Source organism: Trachypithecus francoisi, unplaced genomic scaffold, assembly GCF_009764315.1.
Source record: "Trachypithecus francoisi isolate TF-2019V2 unplaced genomic scaffold, Tfra_2.0 Lachesis_group8, whole genome shotgun sequence".
In the NCBI taxonomy this organism is placed as follows: Eukaryota; Metazoa; Chordata; class Mammalia; order Primates; family Cercopithecidae; genus Trachypithecus; species Trachypithecus francoisi.
The window spans coordinates 16872409-16885790 of record NW_022681473.1 but is presented as its reverse complement, the minus strand read 5'-3'; the positions used below and the strand labels follow the sequence as shown (position 1 = coordinate 16885790).

Sequence of the window (13382 nt, the reverse complement as noted above, 5' to 3'; positions counted from 1 at the left end):
GGCTCGAGGCGCTAGAGAAGTCCCAGGAATGTGGGAGGGCTGGGCGGAGGGGCGGGCGAGGCGGGGGCGCTTCCTCTGCCCGCGGGAGGAAAGCTGCGGCCGGCTCGGAGGGGGCGGGAGCAGCGGCGGGCGGCGGCGAGGGGCTGCGGAGCTCCGCAGCCGCCGGGCCGGCCGGGGCGGGAGGAAGCGATGAATATTCAGAGGGGGAGGGGAAGGGAGGGGGCCGAGCGCTCGCCGCGGCGCCTTGCAGCCCCAGCCGCATGACGCGCGGAGGAGGCAGCGGGAGCAGCCGCGGGAGTCGGGACCGGGGAGCCGCGCGCTGGGGGTGGGCGCCGCTCGCTCCGCCCCGCGAAGCCCCTGCGCGCTCCGGGACGCGGCCCCCCCGCGGCAGCCGCGCCAGGCTCCGGCGTGTGGCCGCGGCCGCCGCCGCCGCTGCCATGTCCCCGGGGAAGCCCGGGGCGGGCGGAGCGGGGACGAGGCGGACCGGCTGGCGGAGGAGGAGGCGGAGGAGGCGGCAGGAGGCGGCGACGACGGTGCCCGGGCTCGGGCGCACGGTGGGGCCCGATTCGCGCGTCCCGGGCACGTTCCAGGGCGCGCGGGGCATGAAGCCGGCGGCGCGGGAGGCGCGGCTGCCTCCGCGCTCGCCCGGGCTGCGCTGGGCGCTGCCGCTGCTGCTGCTGCTGCTGCGCCTGGGCCAGGTAAGCGCCGGGTGGGCTCGGACGGGGGGCAGGAGGCTGGGGCGGGACTGGCCTTGCCTGCACCTGCCCGGGTGTACCCCGCCTGGGGGGTTCCGTGGAAGGGGGCGAGGGTCCGGATCCTCGGATCCCCCCTCTTGAAGGCGGCTTGCAGGGACCCCGGCCGGCCTCGCACGCCGGCGACCGAGCCCTTTTCCGGCTGCCCAGGATCAGGGGGAGGGAGGCGGGATCCGGGTTCCGCGGTGCCCGAGCCTCCCGGGGAAAGCCTCTGCGCGGGTTCCAGGCCGTCCCCGGCCCGGCTCTTCCCGGGGCTGGGCACATCTGGCCGGCACGGGCCCGGCTTGCCAGCCCGATGCGGCCGGAGGGGGCGTGTTTGCGGAGGTCTGGGGACGCAGTGCCGGGCGGCCTGGCCGAGCCTTTGCCGATCGACCTCCGACCCGGCCTGCAGGGGCCCGAGGGGCGGCGGGGGCGCCAGGGCAGGGCCGGGCGCTGGGCAGTGGGGCCCTGGGCGAGGCACGGGACTCGGGGCCGAGGGCGCTGTTTCTGGGGAAAGTTCCGAGGCCGGGGAAAAGGTGGCCGAACGCTGGCTTTTCTCAAGGTAGCCGGCCCTTTTGGCGTCGTGCTTGATTCACGGGTTTTTAATTCATGCTTTGTGGGCGCCGGCTCCCCGTCCCCACCCCACCCCCGTCCTCTTTTCTTGCTTCACTTTTCTGATAATGCTGTCCCTGGCGTTTTGGTGACCGACCTTTCCCCTTCCTGGCATTTCCATAGGGGGTGAGGCAGGGCAGCTGAGGGGCATTCCCATTTCACAGATGGGGAACTGAGGAAGAGAAGTGAAAGAGCGGAGCACCCAGCCCGTGCCATGGGAGCTGAGCCAGCGGGCGCGTTCTCTCAGCCTCTGGAGCCTATTGGGGTTTGAACCCGCAGGGGAAGTGGCCTGGGGCTGCCCTGCTGTGCGTTTCTGCAAATGACCATCTTGCTTGTTTTATGCAGACACTATCTCTGAGGAAATGAGTTATTGACTGGGGATGGAACCTGGTTTCAGGGAAAACTTCTCCAGCTCGAATACAGGAGAGAGCAGAAGCATCTCCCTGGAACAGCAATGCCGCCCAGCAGGCAGTAGGAGAAAGGGGCTGGGGCCTAGGGGCTGTGTGACCCTCAGCGTCCAAGGGTCTCTCCTCGCAGTTTCCTCAGCAGGTTCTACACAAGCTTTCCTGGGGGCCGGAAGGCAATGTGACCTCCTGCAGAGAACCTTGGAGTAGATGTCAGGAGACTGCCTCCAGGTCCAGGCCGCAGGGCTAGACTTCCTCTTCAGGCTCCTCTACCCTCAGTTAACAGCATCTGTAGAATGGGTGTAGCACCCCCTTCCCGGTGGAATTGTTTGAGGGGCTTCCACTGGCCAATGTCTAAAAGAGCTTTGTAAATATTAAGGGTTTCCAGATGGGATTCTCATTATTAAGGTACAGTGTGTGGGGGGCCTGTCTTCTCCATGACCATGCAAGGAAATTCAGGGAAGCAGTGTCTGAAGTTAAAAAAGCCTTGCATTTGAAGATTTCTTGTATCAACGTTTATGCTAAAACAAACAAAAACCCCAAAAAACAAAAAACAGAAAACCCCCAAACCTAAAGCTTCATTTATTTTTAAATATATATGTAATTTATTTTTTCGCTTCAGCAAAAAAAGTTTTGAATTAGAAATATAATTTTTTTTTGTTTTGCTCCAGCCATAGTGGTTGCTAGCTGTGCTTTCAATCAGCGAAAAGTTTCTTGGGTAAATTTATTGCTTGCTCAATCCTTCCTTGTATTTCATTAGCATATTGCCACTCTACACTTGTCCTGTATTTAAATATTTCCTTCCTGTATGGTTTGTTCTATAGAACCTCAAAAGGACTCTCTTCTTTTTTTTTTGGATACATTATGAAATAAGAAATCTAAAAGGCTCTCGGAAGAAGCATCTTCAAAATCCACATTCAGCAGTTCATTTTGATAATGGATATTTCAGGGAATCAGTGCATTTTTGAGTTGGACCAGACTTTCAAGATAGCTGAAACCCCTCAGAGCTCTTAGATGAGGATATTGAGGTGCAGAGAAGACAGGGAGCAGGCAGAAGTCACCCAGCAAAGTATTAGAGAAGACAGGATGGGAACCTGGGTCACCTGCCTGGGCCTTGTATTTTCAAAGTGCTGTTTTTTTTTTCTTCTGTGTTTTCACTTTGATCTTACTTTTAATGATAGAGACATATCCCTGTGTCTTCTCAAAACGGTGGGTGTGAATGGAATTTTTCAAAGTCGAATCAAATTTGAGATACTTCTGAAGTTTGTTTAGGAAACAAGAGTATGTGACTACCTTCTTAAAAGCCGACTGGTTTTCTGAGGCCTGAATTGTGTGTGTATGTGCTCGTGTGTGTGTTATAAAATGGAATCAACTATACCAGGTTAAACAAATGGACAAGTCATGGAAAAGACGCAGCTCTGTTTGGACATTAATAAGGGTGGGTGTGGAAGCTGGAAAGCTGAGATGCTGGTAGGCTAAGTACTTAGTCGGCCCGGAAAAGCAATTTTTGAACTAGCATCTCATTCCCCTTTTCTAAGACAGGAAGGACGCTCAGAGATGATTCCAACATGAGGACTTTGCTAGTTGCAGTGTCTGACTCCTCCCATTCTCATAGCAGTTTTGCACACTAGTTTTGGTTTGTGGGTATGTTTTAGGCAATGTGACAAAGCAGATTTTCTCCTGCTTCCTTCTCTTGAGAAATTTAATCCTGACAGATTCTTTAAGAAATCATCTTGATGTGGGCTGATTTTAAAAGAATAAATGAAAAAAAAAAAGCTGGTGACTAATAGCTGTTTTATTGGTCTTGTAGTGTTTTGGTTTTGTTTTATCTTCACTTTCTTGTTTCCTGGTGAATAATAACTGGGTTTATTATCTATCATGGCTAATCCTTAAGCCTGATTCCTTACCTGTTCCATCCAGAGTACAAAATATGTTTTGACTCCTCTTTAAACTGCTTGTTAGATTCTCATATGAGTGACTTTAAATATTTTTCTTTTGCTTCAGAACAACGGGAAAACCAGATGATTATGTTTTGTTTGCAGACAGTTTACGAAAACAGAGCAAATTGGTTTATGGTTAGACCGTGACTTTGAGCTGACTTCAAGTTCGGCCCCAGGATAAAGATAACCGTGGAATACCCAAGCTTTCCTAAGCAGTGAGGATCCTGGCTTCCGAATGAGCAATTTTGGTCAGGAAAGGGGTTATTTAGCTCCTAAAAGTAATTTTTGCTTGGGGTTGGGGCTGAGGCTGAGTGGCTGAACAGCCGTAGGCCTGGGTGTAGCCAGAGGATCATCAGTAATTACTTCTCAGTTCATTCACTTCTTGGGCTAGGGTATTATTTTGAGTGCAGGATAAGAGGCAATTTTCTGTGTATTTCCCTTCTAATATAATGCCACTGATGATATTATAATTAATAGGTAACATTATGCATGACAGGCACTGTGCTAAGGGTTTTAATGCATTATCTCATTTGGCCATTTCAGAAATACCAAGAGGTAGGTGCTGTTTTTTTTTGTTTGTTTGTTTGGTTTTTTTGTTTGAGAGGGAGTCTCACTCTGTCACCCAGGCTGGGTGCAGTGGTGCAGTCTTGGCTCACCACAACCTCCACCTCCTGGGTTCAGTTGATTCTCTTCCCTCAGTCTCCTGAGTAGCTGGGATTACAGGCATGTGCCACCACACTTGGCTACTTTTTGTATTTTTAGCAGAGACGGGGTTTCACCATGTTGGCCAGGCTGGTCTTGAACTCCTGACCATAGGTGATCTGCCTGCCTTGGCCTCCCAAAAGTGCTGGGATTACAGACATAAGTCACTGTGCCCAGCTTTTTTTTTTGAGATGGAGTCTAGCTCTGTTGCCAGGCTGGAGTATGGTGGCGTGATCTCAGTTCACTGCAACCTCTGCCTTACTGGTTCCAGGGACTCTCCTGCCTCAGCCTCCCAAGTAACTGGGATTACAGGCATGTGCCGCCAAGCCCAGTTAATTTTTGGATTTTTATTAGAGACAGGGTTTCAACATGTTCGCCAGGATGGTCTTGATCTCCTGACCTCATGATCCACCCACCTCGGCCTCCGAAAGTGCTGGGATTACAATCGTCAGCCACCGTGCCCGGCCTAGTTTTGTTTTTAAGAGACAGAGTCTTGCTTTGTCACCCAGGCTGGAGTGCAGTGGTGCAAACATAACTCACTGCAACCCCAATGACCTGGGCTCAAGGGCTCCTCTCGTTTTAGCCTCTCAAGCTGGGACTAAAGGCGTGTGCTACCATTCCTGGCTATTTTTTTTTTTTTTATAGAGATGCTGTCTTGCTATGTTGCCCAGTCTGATCTTGAACTCCTGGGCTCAAGTGATATGCCTGTCTCGGCTTCCCAAAGTGTTGGGATTACAGGCATGAGCCACTGCACTCAGCCATATTTTTATTTTATCTGAGAGAAGACCGAGGTTCAGAACTTAATTGTATACTTCTGGAATCTTCACAGAGAAATTAAAAAAAAAGACAAAAATAATTTACTGTAGATGCATAACTACTACATGGCAGAGCTAGGGCTGATGTCTCCACTGCCCCAATTTACCGTCCTGTGTTGTAAAATGTCATGGAGAAGGTTTTCTGTGTGCAGCTAAGAGATGAGGCGACGGCCGGGCGCGGTGGCTCAAGCCTGTAATCCCAGCACTTTGGGAGGCCAGGATGGGCGGATCACAAGGTCAGGAAATCGAGACCATCCTGGCTAACACGGTGAAACCCCGTCTCTATTAAAAAATACAAAAAACTAGCCGGGCGAGGTGGTGGGCGCCTGTAGTCCCAGCTACTTGGGAGGCTGAGGCAGGAGAATGGCGTAAACCGGGGAGGCAGAGCTTGCAGTGAGCTGAGATCCAGCCTCTGCACTCCAGCCTGGGTGACAGAGCGAGACTCCATCTCAAAAAAAAAAAAAAAAAAAAAAAAAAAAAAAGAGAGGAGGCGACAGACATGTATTTATTTATTTATTTATTTATTTATTTATTTATTGCGATGAAGTCTCATTCTATTGCCTGGTCTGGGGTGCTGTGGCGTGATCTCAGCTCACTGCAACCTTCACCTCCTGATTTCAAGTGATTCTCCTGCCTCAGCCTCCCAAGTAGCTGGGATTACAGATGTGCGCCACCACGCCCAGCTTATTTTTGTATTTTTAGTAGAGATGAGGTTTCACCATGTTGGCCAGGCTGGTCTTGAACTCCCGACCTCAGGTGATCCGCCCACCTTGGCCTCCCAAAGTGGGATTGCAGGCCTGAGCCACTGCACCTGTCCCAGATATTTTTTAGACAGTCTTGCTGTGTTGCCCAGGCTGGACTCGAACTCTTGGGCTCAGTTGATCCTCCCACCTCAGCCTCCCAAGTAGCCAGGACTACAAGGACATGCTACCTTTATTTTGGGTTCTTTGTGTCCTAAACCCTGTATAATCTGCTCCGTTTGTAACACAGAGAACCCAGGTGCCTCTTCCCTGCTTATATTTCTTTGGGGCCTCAGTTTACAAGGCAAGTCTGCCTTTGTGGAGACAGATTGGGGTCTGGGATGGAAAGACTTGGGTTTGGGTCTTTTCTCAGTCACTTAGTAGCTGCATAAACTCAGCAAGTCACTTAACCTCTGTGACTTCTCATTTCCTTTTTTTTTTTTTTTTTTTTTTTTTTTTTTTTTTTTTGAGACGGAGTCTTGCTCTGTCGCCGGGGCTGGAGTGCAGTGGCCGGATCTCAGCTCACTGCAAGCTCCACCTCCCGGGTTCACGCCATTCTCCTGCCTCAGCCTCCCGAGTAGCTGGGACTACAGACGCCCGCCACCTCGCCCGGCTAGTTTTTTGTATTTTTTAGTAGAGACGGGGTTTCACCGTGTTCGCCAGGATGGTCTCGATCTCCTGACCTCGTGATCCGCCCGTCTCGGCCTCCCAAAGTGCTGGGATTACAGGCTTGAGCCACCGCGCCCGGCTTCTCATTTCCTTATCTGGAAAATGGGACTAACACTTCCTGCTTCACTGGGTGGTTGAGAGGATCAAATGAGATAGAAGAGGAATTGCTACGTAACACCTAAAGCAAGGCCCAACTGCTAGTTGTGGCTGCTGCTGTTACTTGGAGAGAAGAAATGAGGCCCCAGAGCATTAGTTCATATCACTTTTTTAATTTTTAATTTTTTTTAAGACAGAGTCTCACAATGTTGCTCAGGCTGGAGTGCATGGCACGATCTCCGCTCTCTGTAACCTCCACCTCCCGGGTTCAAGCAATTCTCCTGCCTCAGTCTCCTGAGTAGCTGGGACTACACGCACGCGCCATCACGTCTGGCTAATTTTTGTATTTTAGTAGAGACGGGGTTTCACCACATTGGCCAGGCTGGTCTTGTCCTGACCTCAGGCGATTCACCTGCCTTGGCCTCCCGAAGTGCTGGGATTACAGTCTGAGCCACCACGCCTAGCCCATATGACAAATATTTATGAAATGTTTTCCACAGAGTGGTATAGAATAACCCTGGGTGTGTGCAAGATGAACTGAGCTCAGTCACGATACTTTTTTTTTCTAATGTTAAGAATTATTGGCTGGGCAGGGTGGCTCATTCCTGTAATCTCAACTTTGGAAGGCAGAGGTGGGAGGATCAGGTGAGCCCAGGAGTTTGAGACCAGCCTGGACAACAAAGTGAGATCTTGTCTATAAAAAAAAAATTAGCTGGGCATGGTGGTGTGGACCTGTGATCCCAGCTACTTCAGAGGCTGAGTTGGGAGGATGGCTTGAGCCCTGGGAGGTTGAAGCTGCAGTGAACCTTGATAGTGCCACTGTACTCCATCCCGGGCAACAGAGTGATACCCTGTCTCAAAAAGAAATAAAAAATAATTTATTTTAGGGGGTCTTACTAAAGAAAGACCCCCTAAAAGTCCATGATTTTATAGTTCGAATGAGGTGAAATGTGGTATCATGATAAATTTGTTTAAATATGATAAAAAGGTGGTCTAAAGAAAAACATTGAGTAAATAATTATGTTAGTATGATGTGGTTATGACCAGATTGTAAAGGTGATCAGTTGCTGAAGTCTGGGGGACAGGCACTGAGCAGAGGCCGTGGTGGGGAACAGGAGCCTGTCTTCACGGCTCTTACTGGCCACTGGGCAATACAACTCAGATCACACCAACCAACCAGTCACAGTTGTGATGTAGGATGTGACTGTGAACGACATCCCTGCTGCCCCCTTCAGAGAAAGGGCTGCCACTTGCCAGAGAAGGAATGGTGATGCGAGGGACAGCCAGTCCCTAAGTGGAGATCCCTGGAAGTGGTGAATATCTCAGACCAGAGAAGCCCAGAGCAATTTTGTTACCACCTTGTGTGGCTGGTTTTCCAGTGGCTTTCCTGGTGACCCCTCGGAGGATCGGGGCTGTAGGAAGTTTGTTATTACTTCCTTATTCGTGATAGCTGCAGTCATCCTATTGTCTCAGAATTTCCCTGGCATGTAAATGCCAGGATGAGGGCTAGGGGTAAGCAGATGGGGGGTGAGGGGCATTTTGAAAACGAAGCAGTGTCAGCTCCCACAGAAGGTCTAATTTTAAACATGCAAATAATTTTCAGTTCCACTTTTCCTTCTTCCTGTTAGAGGGAAGCTGTCCCCTGTTGCCATTTCTGAAACTTGGGTGGACAATGTCGTTATTGTGTTACAAACGACCTGCGTCTCCAGGGCAGGAGTTGGGTGATATTTTCCTGGATGCCTGTGCCAGGGCCTAGCCCAGTGTTATCTCATGGTTTCTGAGTAAACGAATGAGTGAATATTCAAACTTCACATCAATATGGAGCCTATAACACAGTGGTTCTGAATCTTTCTTGAGGGAAAAAGAAGAGGCACAAGACCCTTAGAGAGTGTAGAGAGTGTGTGAAAGGGAAGAATCCTTCCCCAGAAGGGAATGCACATACTTCCAATATTGTATCCAATTTCAGGAGGTTTTTGTGTTTTGAGACATGGTCTCAGTTTGTACCCCAGTGTGGAGTGCAGTGATGTGATCTTGGATCTTGGCTCACTGCTGCCTCCGCCTCCTGGGCTCAAGTGGTCCTCCCACCTCAGCCCTCCAAGTAGCTGGGACTACAGGCATGAGCCACCAGGCACAGCTAATTTTCGTATTTTTTGTAGAAATGAGGTTTCACCATGTTGCCCAGGCTGGTCTCGAACTCCTGAGGTCAAGCAATCCACTCCACTCACCTTGGCCTTCTAAAGTGCCAGGATTACAGGTGTGAGTCACTGTGCCCAGCCTCATAGACTCTTTAAAATAATCCATGAAGCCCAGGTTAAAAATCCTCCAATCCGAAATTGCATAAGGTTAGAAAATGACCGGTCCTCTTCAAAGAGAACCACTGTGGGTATCCTTGGTTTCTTTCCAGGAAAAAAAAAAAAAAGAAAATTTCTAGATGATACACACAAATATCTGTATTCACTTTTTGTTTGTTACTTTAAAGGTAGCATTATATATGCATTGTTCTCTACATAGCGTTTTAATTTATTCAGATGTCTTGGAGAGTATTTCCTGCCTGCACCTATAGCTATGCCTTATTCTTGTAAATGACTCGCTAGTTTTTTTTTTTTGAGATGGAGTCTCACTCTGTCTCCCAGGCTGGAGTGCAGTGGCACGATCTTGGCTCACTGCAACCTCTGTCTCTCGGGTTCAAGGAATTCTGCCTCAACCTCCTGAGTAGCTGGGATTACAGGTACGTGTCACCACACCCGGCTAAGTTTTGCATTTTTAGTAGAGACGGGGTTTCACCATGTTGGTCAGACTGGTCTCAAACTCCTGACCTCAAGTGATCCACCCGCCTCGGCCTCCCAAAGTGCTGGGATTACAGATGTGAGTCACCATGGCTGACCATGACTAGTATTTTGATGTGTGGATTTACTACAATTTATTTGACCATTCTCCTATTGATGGACACTTTAGTTGTTTTAGTACACCTCCCTGTCCTGTCACAAATCATACTTCCTCATGTCTCTGGTTGATATTTCTTGTAACCTTCACAAGTGTACCTGTAGAGTAAATTTCTAGTTTCAGGATTTACAGGATTGGAAGATGCATGCATTTACAAGTGTGGTGGCTGTTGTCAGGTTGTCCTCCCGAAGTGTCACCTCAGTTTGTACCTGCATCCGTAGGTTTGGAGAGTGTCTGTTTCTCCATACCTTCTCACCTGAAATGAGAAATTTTACATGTGTGCTAGTCTGAAAGGTGAAAAATTGTATCCTGTTTATTTTTATTTTTTATTTATTTATTTTTTGAGACGGAGTCTCGTTCTGTCACCCAGGCTGGAGTACAGTGGCGCGATCTCCACCTCCCAGGTTCAGGCCATTCTCCTGCCTCAGCCTTCCGAATAGCTGGGACTACGGGCGCCCGCCACCACGCCTGGCTAATTTTTTGTATTTTTAGTAGAGACGAGGTTTCACCGTGTTAGCCAGGATGGTTTCCATCTCCTGACCTCATGATCCACCCGCCTCAGCCTCCCAAAGGGCTGGGATTACAGGTGTGAGCCACCGTGTCCGGCCGTATCTTCTTATTTTTATTTGTATCTTGAATTTTGAGTTAGTTGAGTTTTTTGGTCATTTGCCTATGGTTCTTCTTCTTTTTCTTGTTTTCTTTCTTTCTTTCTTTTTTTTTTTTTTGAGATGGGGTTTTGCTCTTGTCCAGGCTGGAGTGCAATGGTATGATCTCGGCTCACTGCAACCTCCACCTCCCAGGTTCAAGTGATTTTCCTGCCTCAGCCTTCCAAGTAGCTGGGATTACAGGCATGCGCCACCACGTCCAGCTAATTTTTTGTATTTTTAGTAGAGATGGGATTTGTTCCTTAGGAACCATGTTGGCCAGGCTGGTCTTGAACTCCTGATCTCAGGTGACCCACCTGCCTCGGCCTCCCAAAGTGCTGAGATTACAGGCATGAGCCACTGTGCCCGGCCCCATTTTTTGTTTTTTGGTTAACTCCCTGTTCATTAAAAAAAAACAAAAACAAAAAACTGTATCTATAGATGGATAGATAGAGATATAATCTTTGTTATTAATTTGTATAAGCTCTTTGGAAATTAGTCCTTTGATTGTCATTTGTATTGCAAACACATTTCCCCTCCCGATTATTTTAGATGTAGCCCTTGTTCCTCAGGAACTCAGAGATAAATAAGACCCTGGGGTGGTGAAGAGAGCATAGAATTTGGAACAGAACTCCTTGGTTGGAGTCTTGGCTCTACCACCTCATTAGCTGTGTGATCGTGGGCGGGTATCTTGACCTTTCTGATCCTTGCTGTTCATATTCCAAAAATGCTAATAATAGGAGTACCTCTGACACAGGGTAGTTGGAGAAGTTAAGTGTGATCATATTATGCTAAAATTCCTTGTAAATGGATATGGAAACATAAAGACAGCATTTTACAAAATACCATGAGGTATTCCCTTTACTGAAGAGTTAGATCAGAAGAGTATTTCTGATCGTGCCACTGCATTCCAGCCTGGGCAACAGAGTGAGACTCCATCTCAAAAAAAACACAAAGAAACAAAAAAACACTAGCCAGTCATTTATAAGAATGAGTTACAGCTGTAGGTGCAGGCGGGAAATACTCTCCAAGATACCTGAATAAATTAAAAGGCTATGTAGAGAACAATGTATATATAATGTTACCTTTAAAGTAACAAAAAAAGGTGAATGTAGATACTTGTGTATCAGAAGAGAGAGGTATTCCATTTACTGAAGAATTAGGGCAAAGGCCATAATATCATAATTATCAATAATTGTGAATTGTCAAAATTATGCCATGAAACCTCTTTTTTTTGAGATGTCACCCAGGCTGGATTGCAGTGGCATGATCTTGGTTCACTGCAACCTTTGCCTCTGAGGTTCAAGCGATTCTCCTGCCTCAGCCTGGGATTACAAGCGTGTGCCACCATGCCTGGCTGATTTTTATAGTTTTAGTAGAGACAGGGTTTCATCGTGTTGGCCAGGCTGGTCTCGAACTCCTGACCTCAAGTGATCTGCCTGCCTTGGCCTCCCAAAGTGTTGGGATTACAGGCATGAGCCACCGCACCCAGCCCCATGAAACCTCTTAAATTGGGTTTGGGATTAAATCCACGATGGATTGTGTGTATTAGATATACACACACAGACACACACAAATGTATTAAAATATATAATAGGAAGCAGTGGAACTTCCCTGATAGCACAATTTAAATATTTCCTTTTTGACAAATGTTCATAGTTGAATAAATTAAGTGACCACCAGATGTGACTGAAGAGTGGCCAGTGTGGCTATTCCTAGCCCCAAAGGAGCACGGGGATATTGACTGTGTCCCTTTAAAAAAAGTACCATAGAGCTCTGTTTGCATTGGTTTGAGCATTTCTCTTTATCTTGTGACCTGACCAGCTCTGGTTATGGCTGCCTCCTGTCTCTCAGTACATTTTCTGTGGGGTCAAGAGGAGTTATTTTAAGCCACCAATGGGAAAGTTTAAAGACATAATCCTTGGCTGTAATTGCGGGAGATGGGAGGCTGAGAGACTGTGCCGACTTGCCACCTGTTTCCACGGCAGCAAGGTGATTGTGCATTTCCTGCTGCTGGCCCAGGGGCCAGTGCATTTTCGTGTCATTGTGTCATGGGGAAGTTTTCCTGTCTCACTGAGAGCACACCATGCTCGTGGTCGTGTTCCTGTGGCCAGGACATGGAGAACTATGGGGAGATTGTTCTGGGTGTGAAGGGAAATTGCTGGCCAGTGCTTTATGCACGGGCTTTGGAGTCAGACGCAGCTTCTCCACCTACTTGTGTGACTTTGGGCCAGTCCTTCTAATGCTTGGAGTCTCTTCTGTCCTCATCTGTTTAATGGGGACAACAAGAATACCTACTTTATAGGATTGCTGTGGAAGATTAAATGGATCTGCATGACAAATGCTTAGCGTGAAAAAAACCCTCAACAGATATTGGCTGCTGTTTTATTATCTTGTTTTGCTGAGACACTGGCATAATTTACAATTTAAAAAATTTAAGGCCGGGCGCGGTGGCTCAAGCCTGTAATCCCAGCACTTTGGGAGGCCGAGACGGGCGGATCACGAGGTCAGGAGATCGAGACCATCCTGGCTAACATGGTGAAACCCCGTCTCTACTAAAAATACAAAAAAAACTAGCCGGGCGAGGTGGCAGGCGCTGTAGTCCCAGCTACTAGGGAGGCTGAGGCAGGAGAATGGCGTAAACCCAGGAGGCGGAGCTTGCAGTGAGCTGAGATCCGGCCACTGCACTCCAGTCCGGGCGACAGAGCGAGACTCCGCCTCAAAAAAACAAAAACAAAAACAAAAACAAAAACAAAAACAAAAAAAAAAAATTAAAAAAAAATTTAACCTTATACTATAGTTTACAAGGCCCTTTCACATATATGAGCTTGTTCAATCCTCACAGCATCCGTGAGTTTGTCATTGTTATTCCCGTTAAAAAAGGTATGACTCAGAGTGGCTATAATTGACTTGTCCAATTCAGGTGTCATCTGTCTTTTGCACAATAATAATAGTGTACATTCATAGTATAGGCCACCTCTTTTTTTTTTTTTTTTTTTGAGACAGAGTCTCACCCTGTCGCTCAGGCTGAAGTGCAGTGGTGCGATCTCAGCTCACTGCAACCTTCGCCTTCTGGGTTCAAGCTA

The 13382-nt window shown here is 48.3% G+C and overlaps 1 protein-coding gene across 1 annotated transcript in view; it reads left to right on the top strand.

Annotated features, from left to right (window-relative positions):
• Positions 1-241: 241 nt before the first annotated feature.
• Positions 242-13382, top strand: part of PTPRJ (protein tyrosine phosphatase receptor type J) — a 188446-nt gene continuing 175305 nt past the window's right edge. The window contains 1 exon segment of the mRNA XM_033206006.1: positions 242-698. Within this exon segment, the coding sequence (XP_033061897.1) occupies positions 261-698 (438 nt within the window). The 5' untranslated portion in view covers positions 242-260.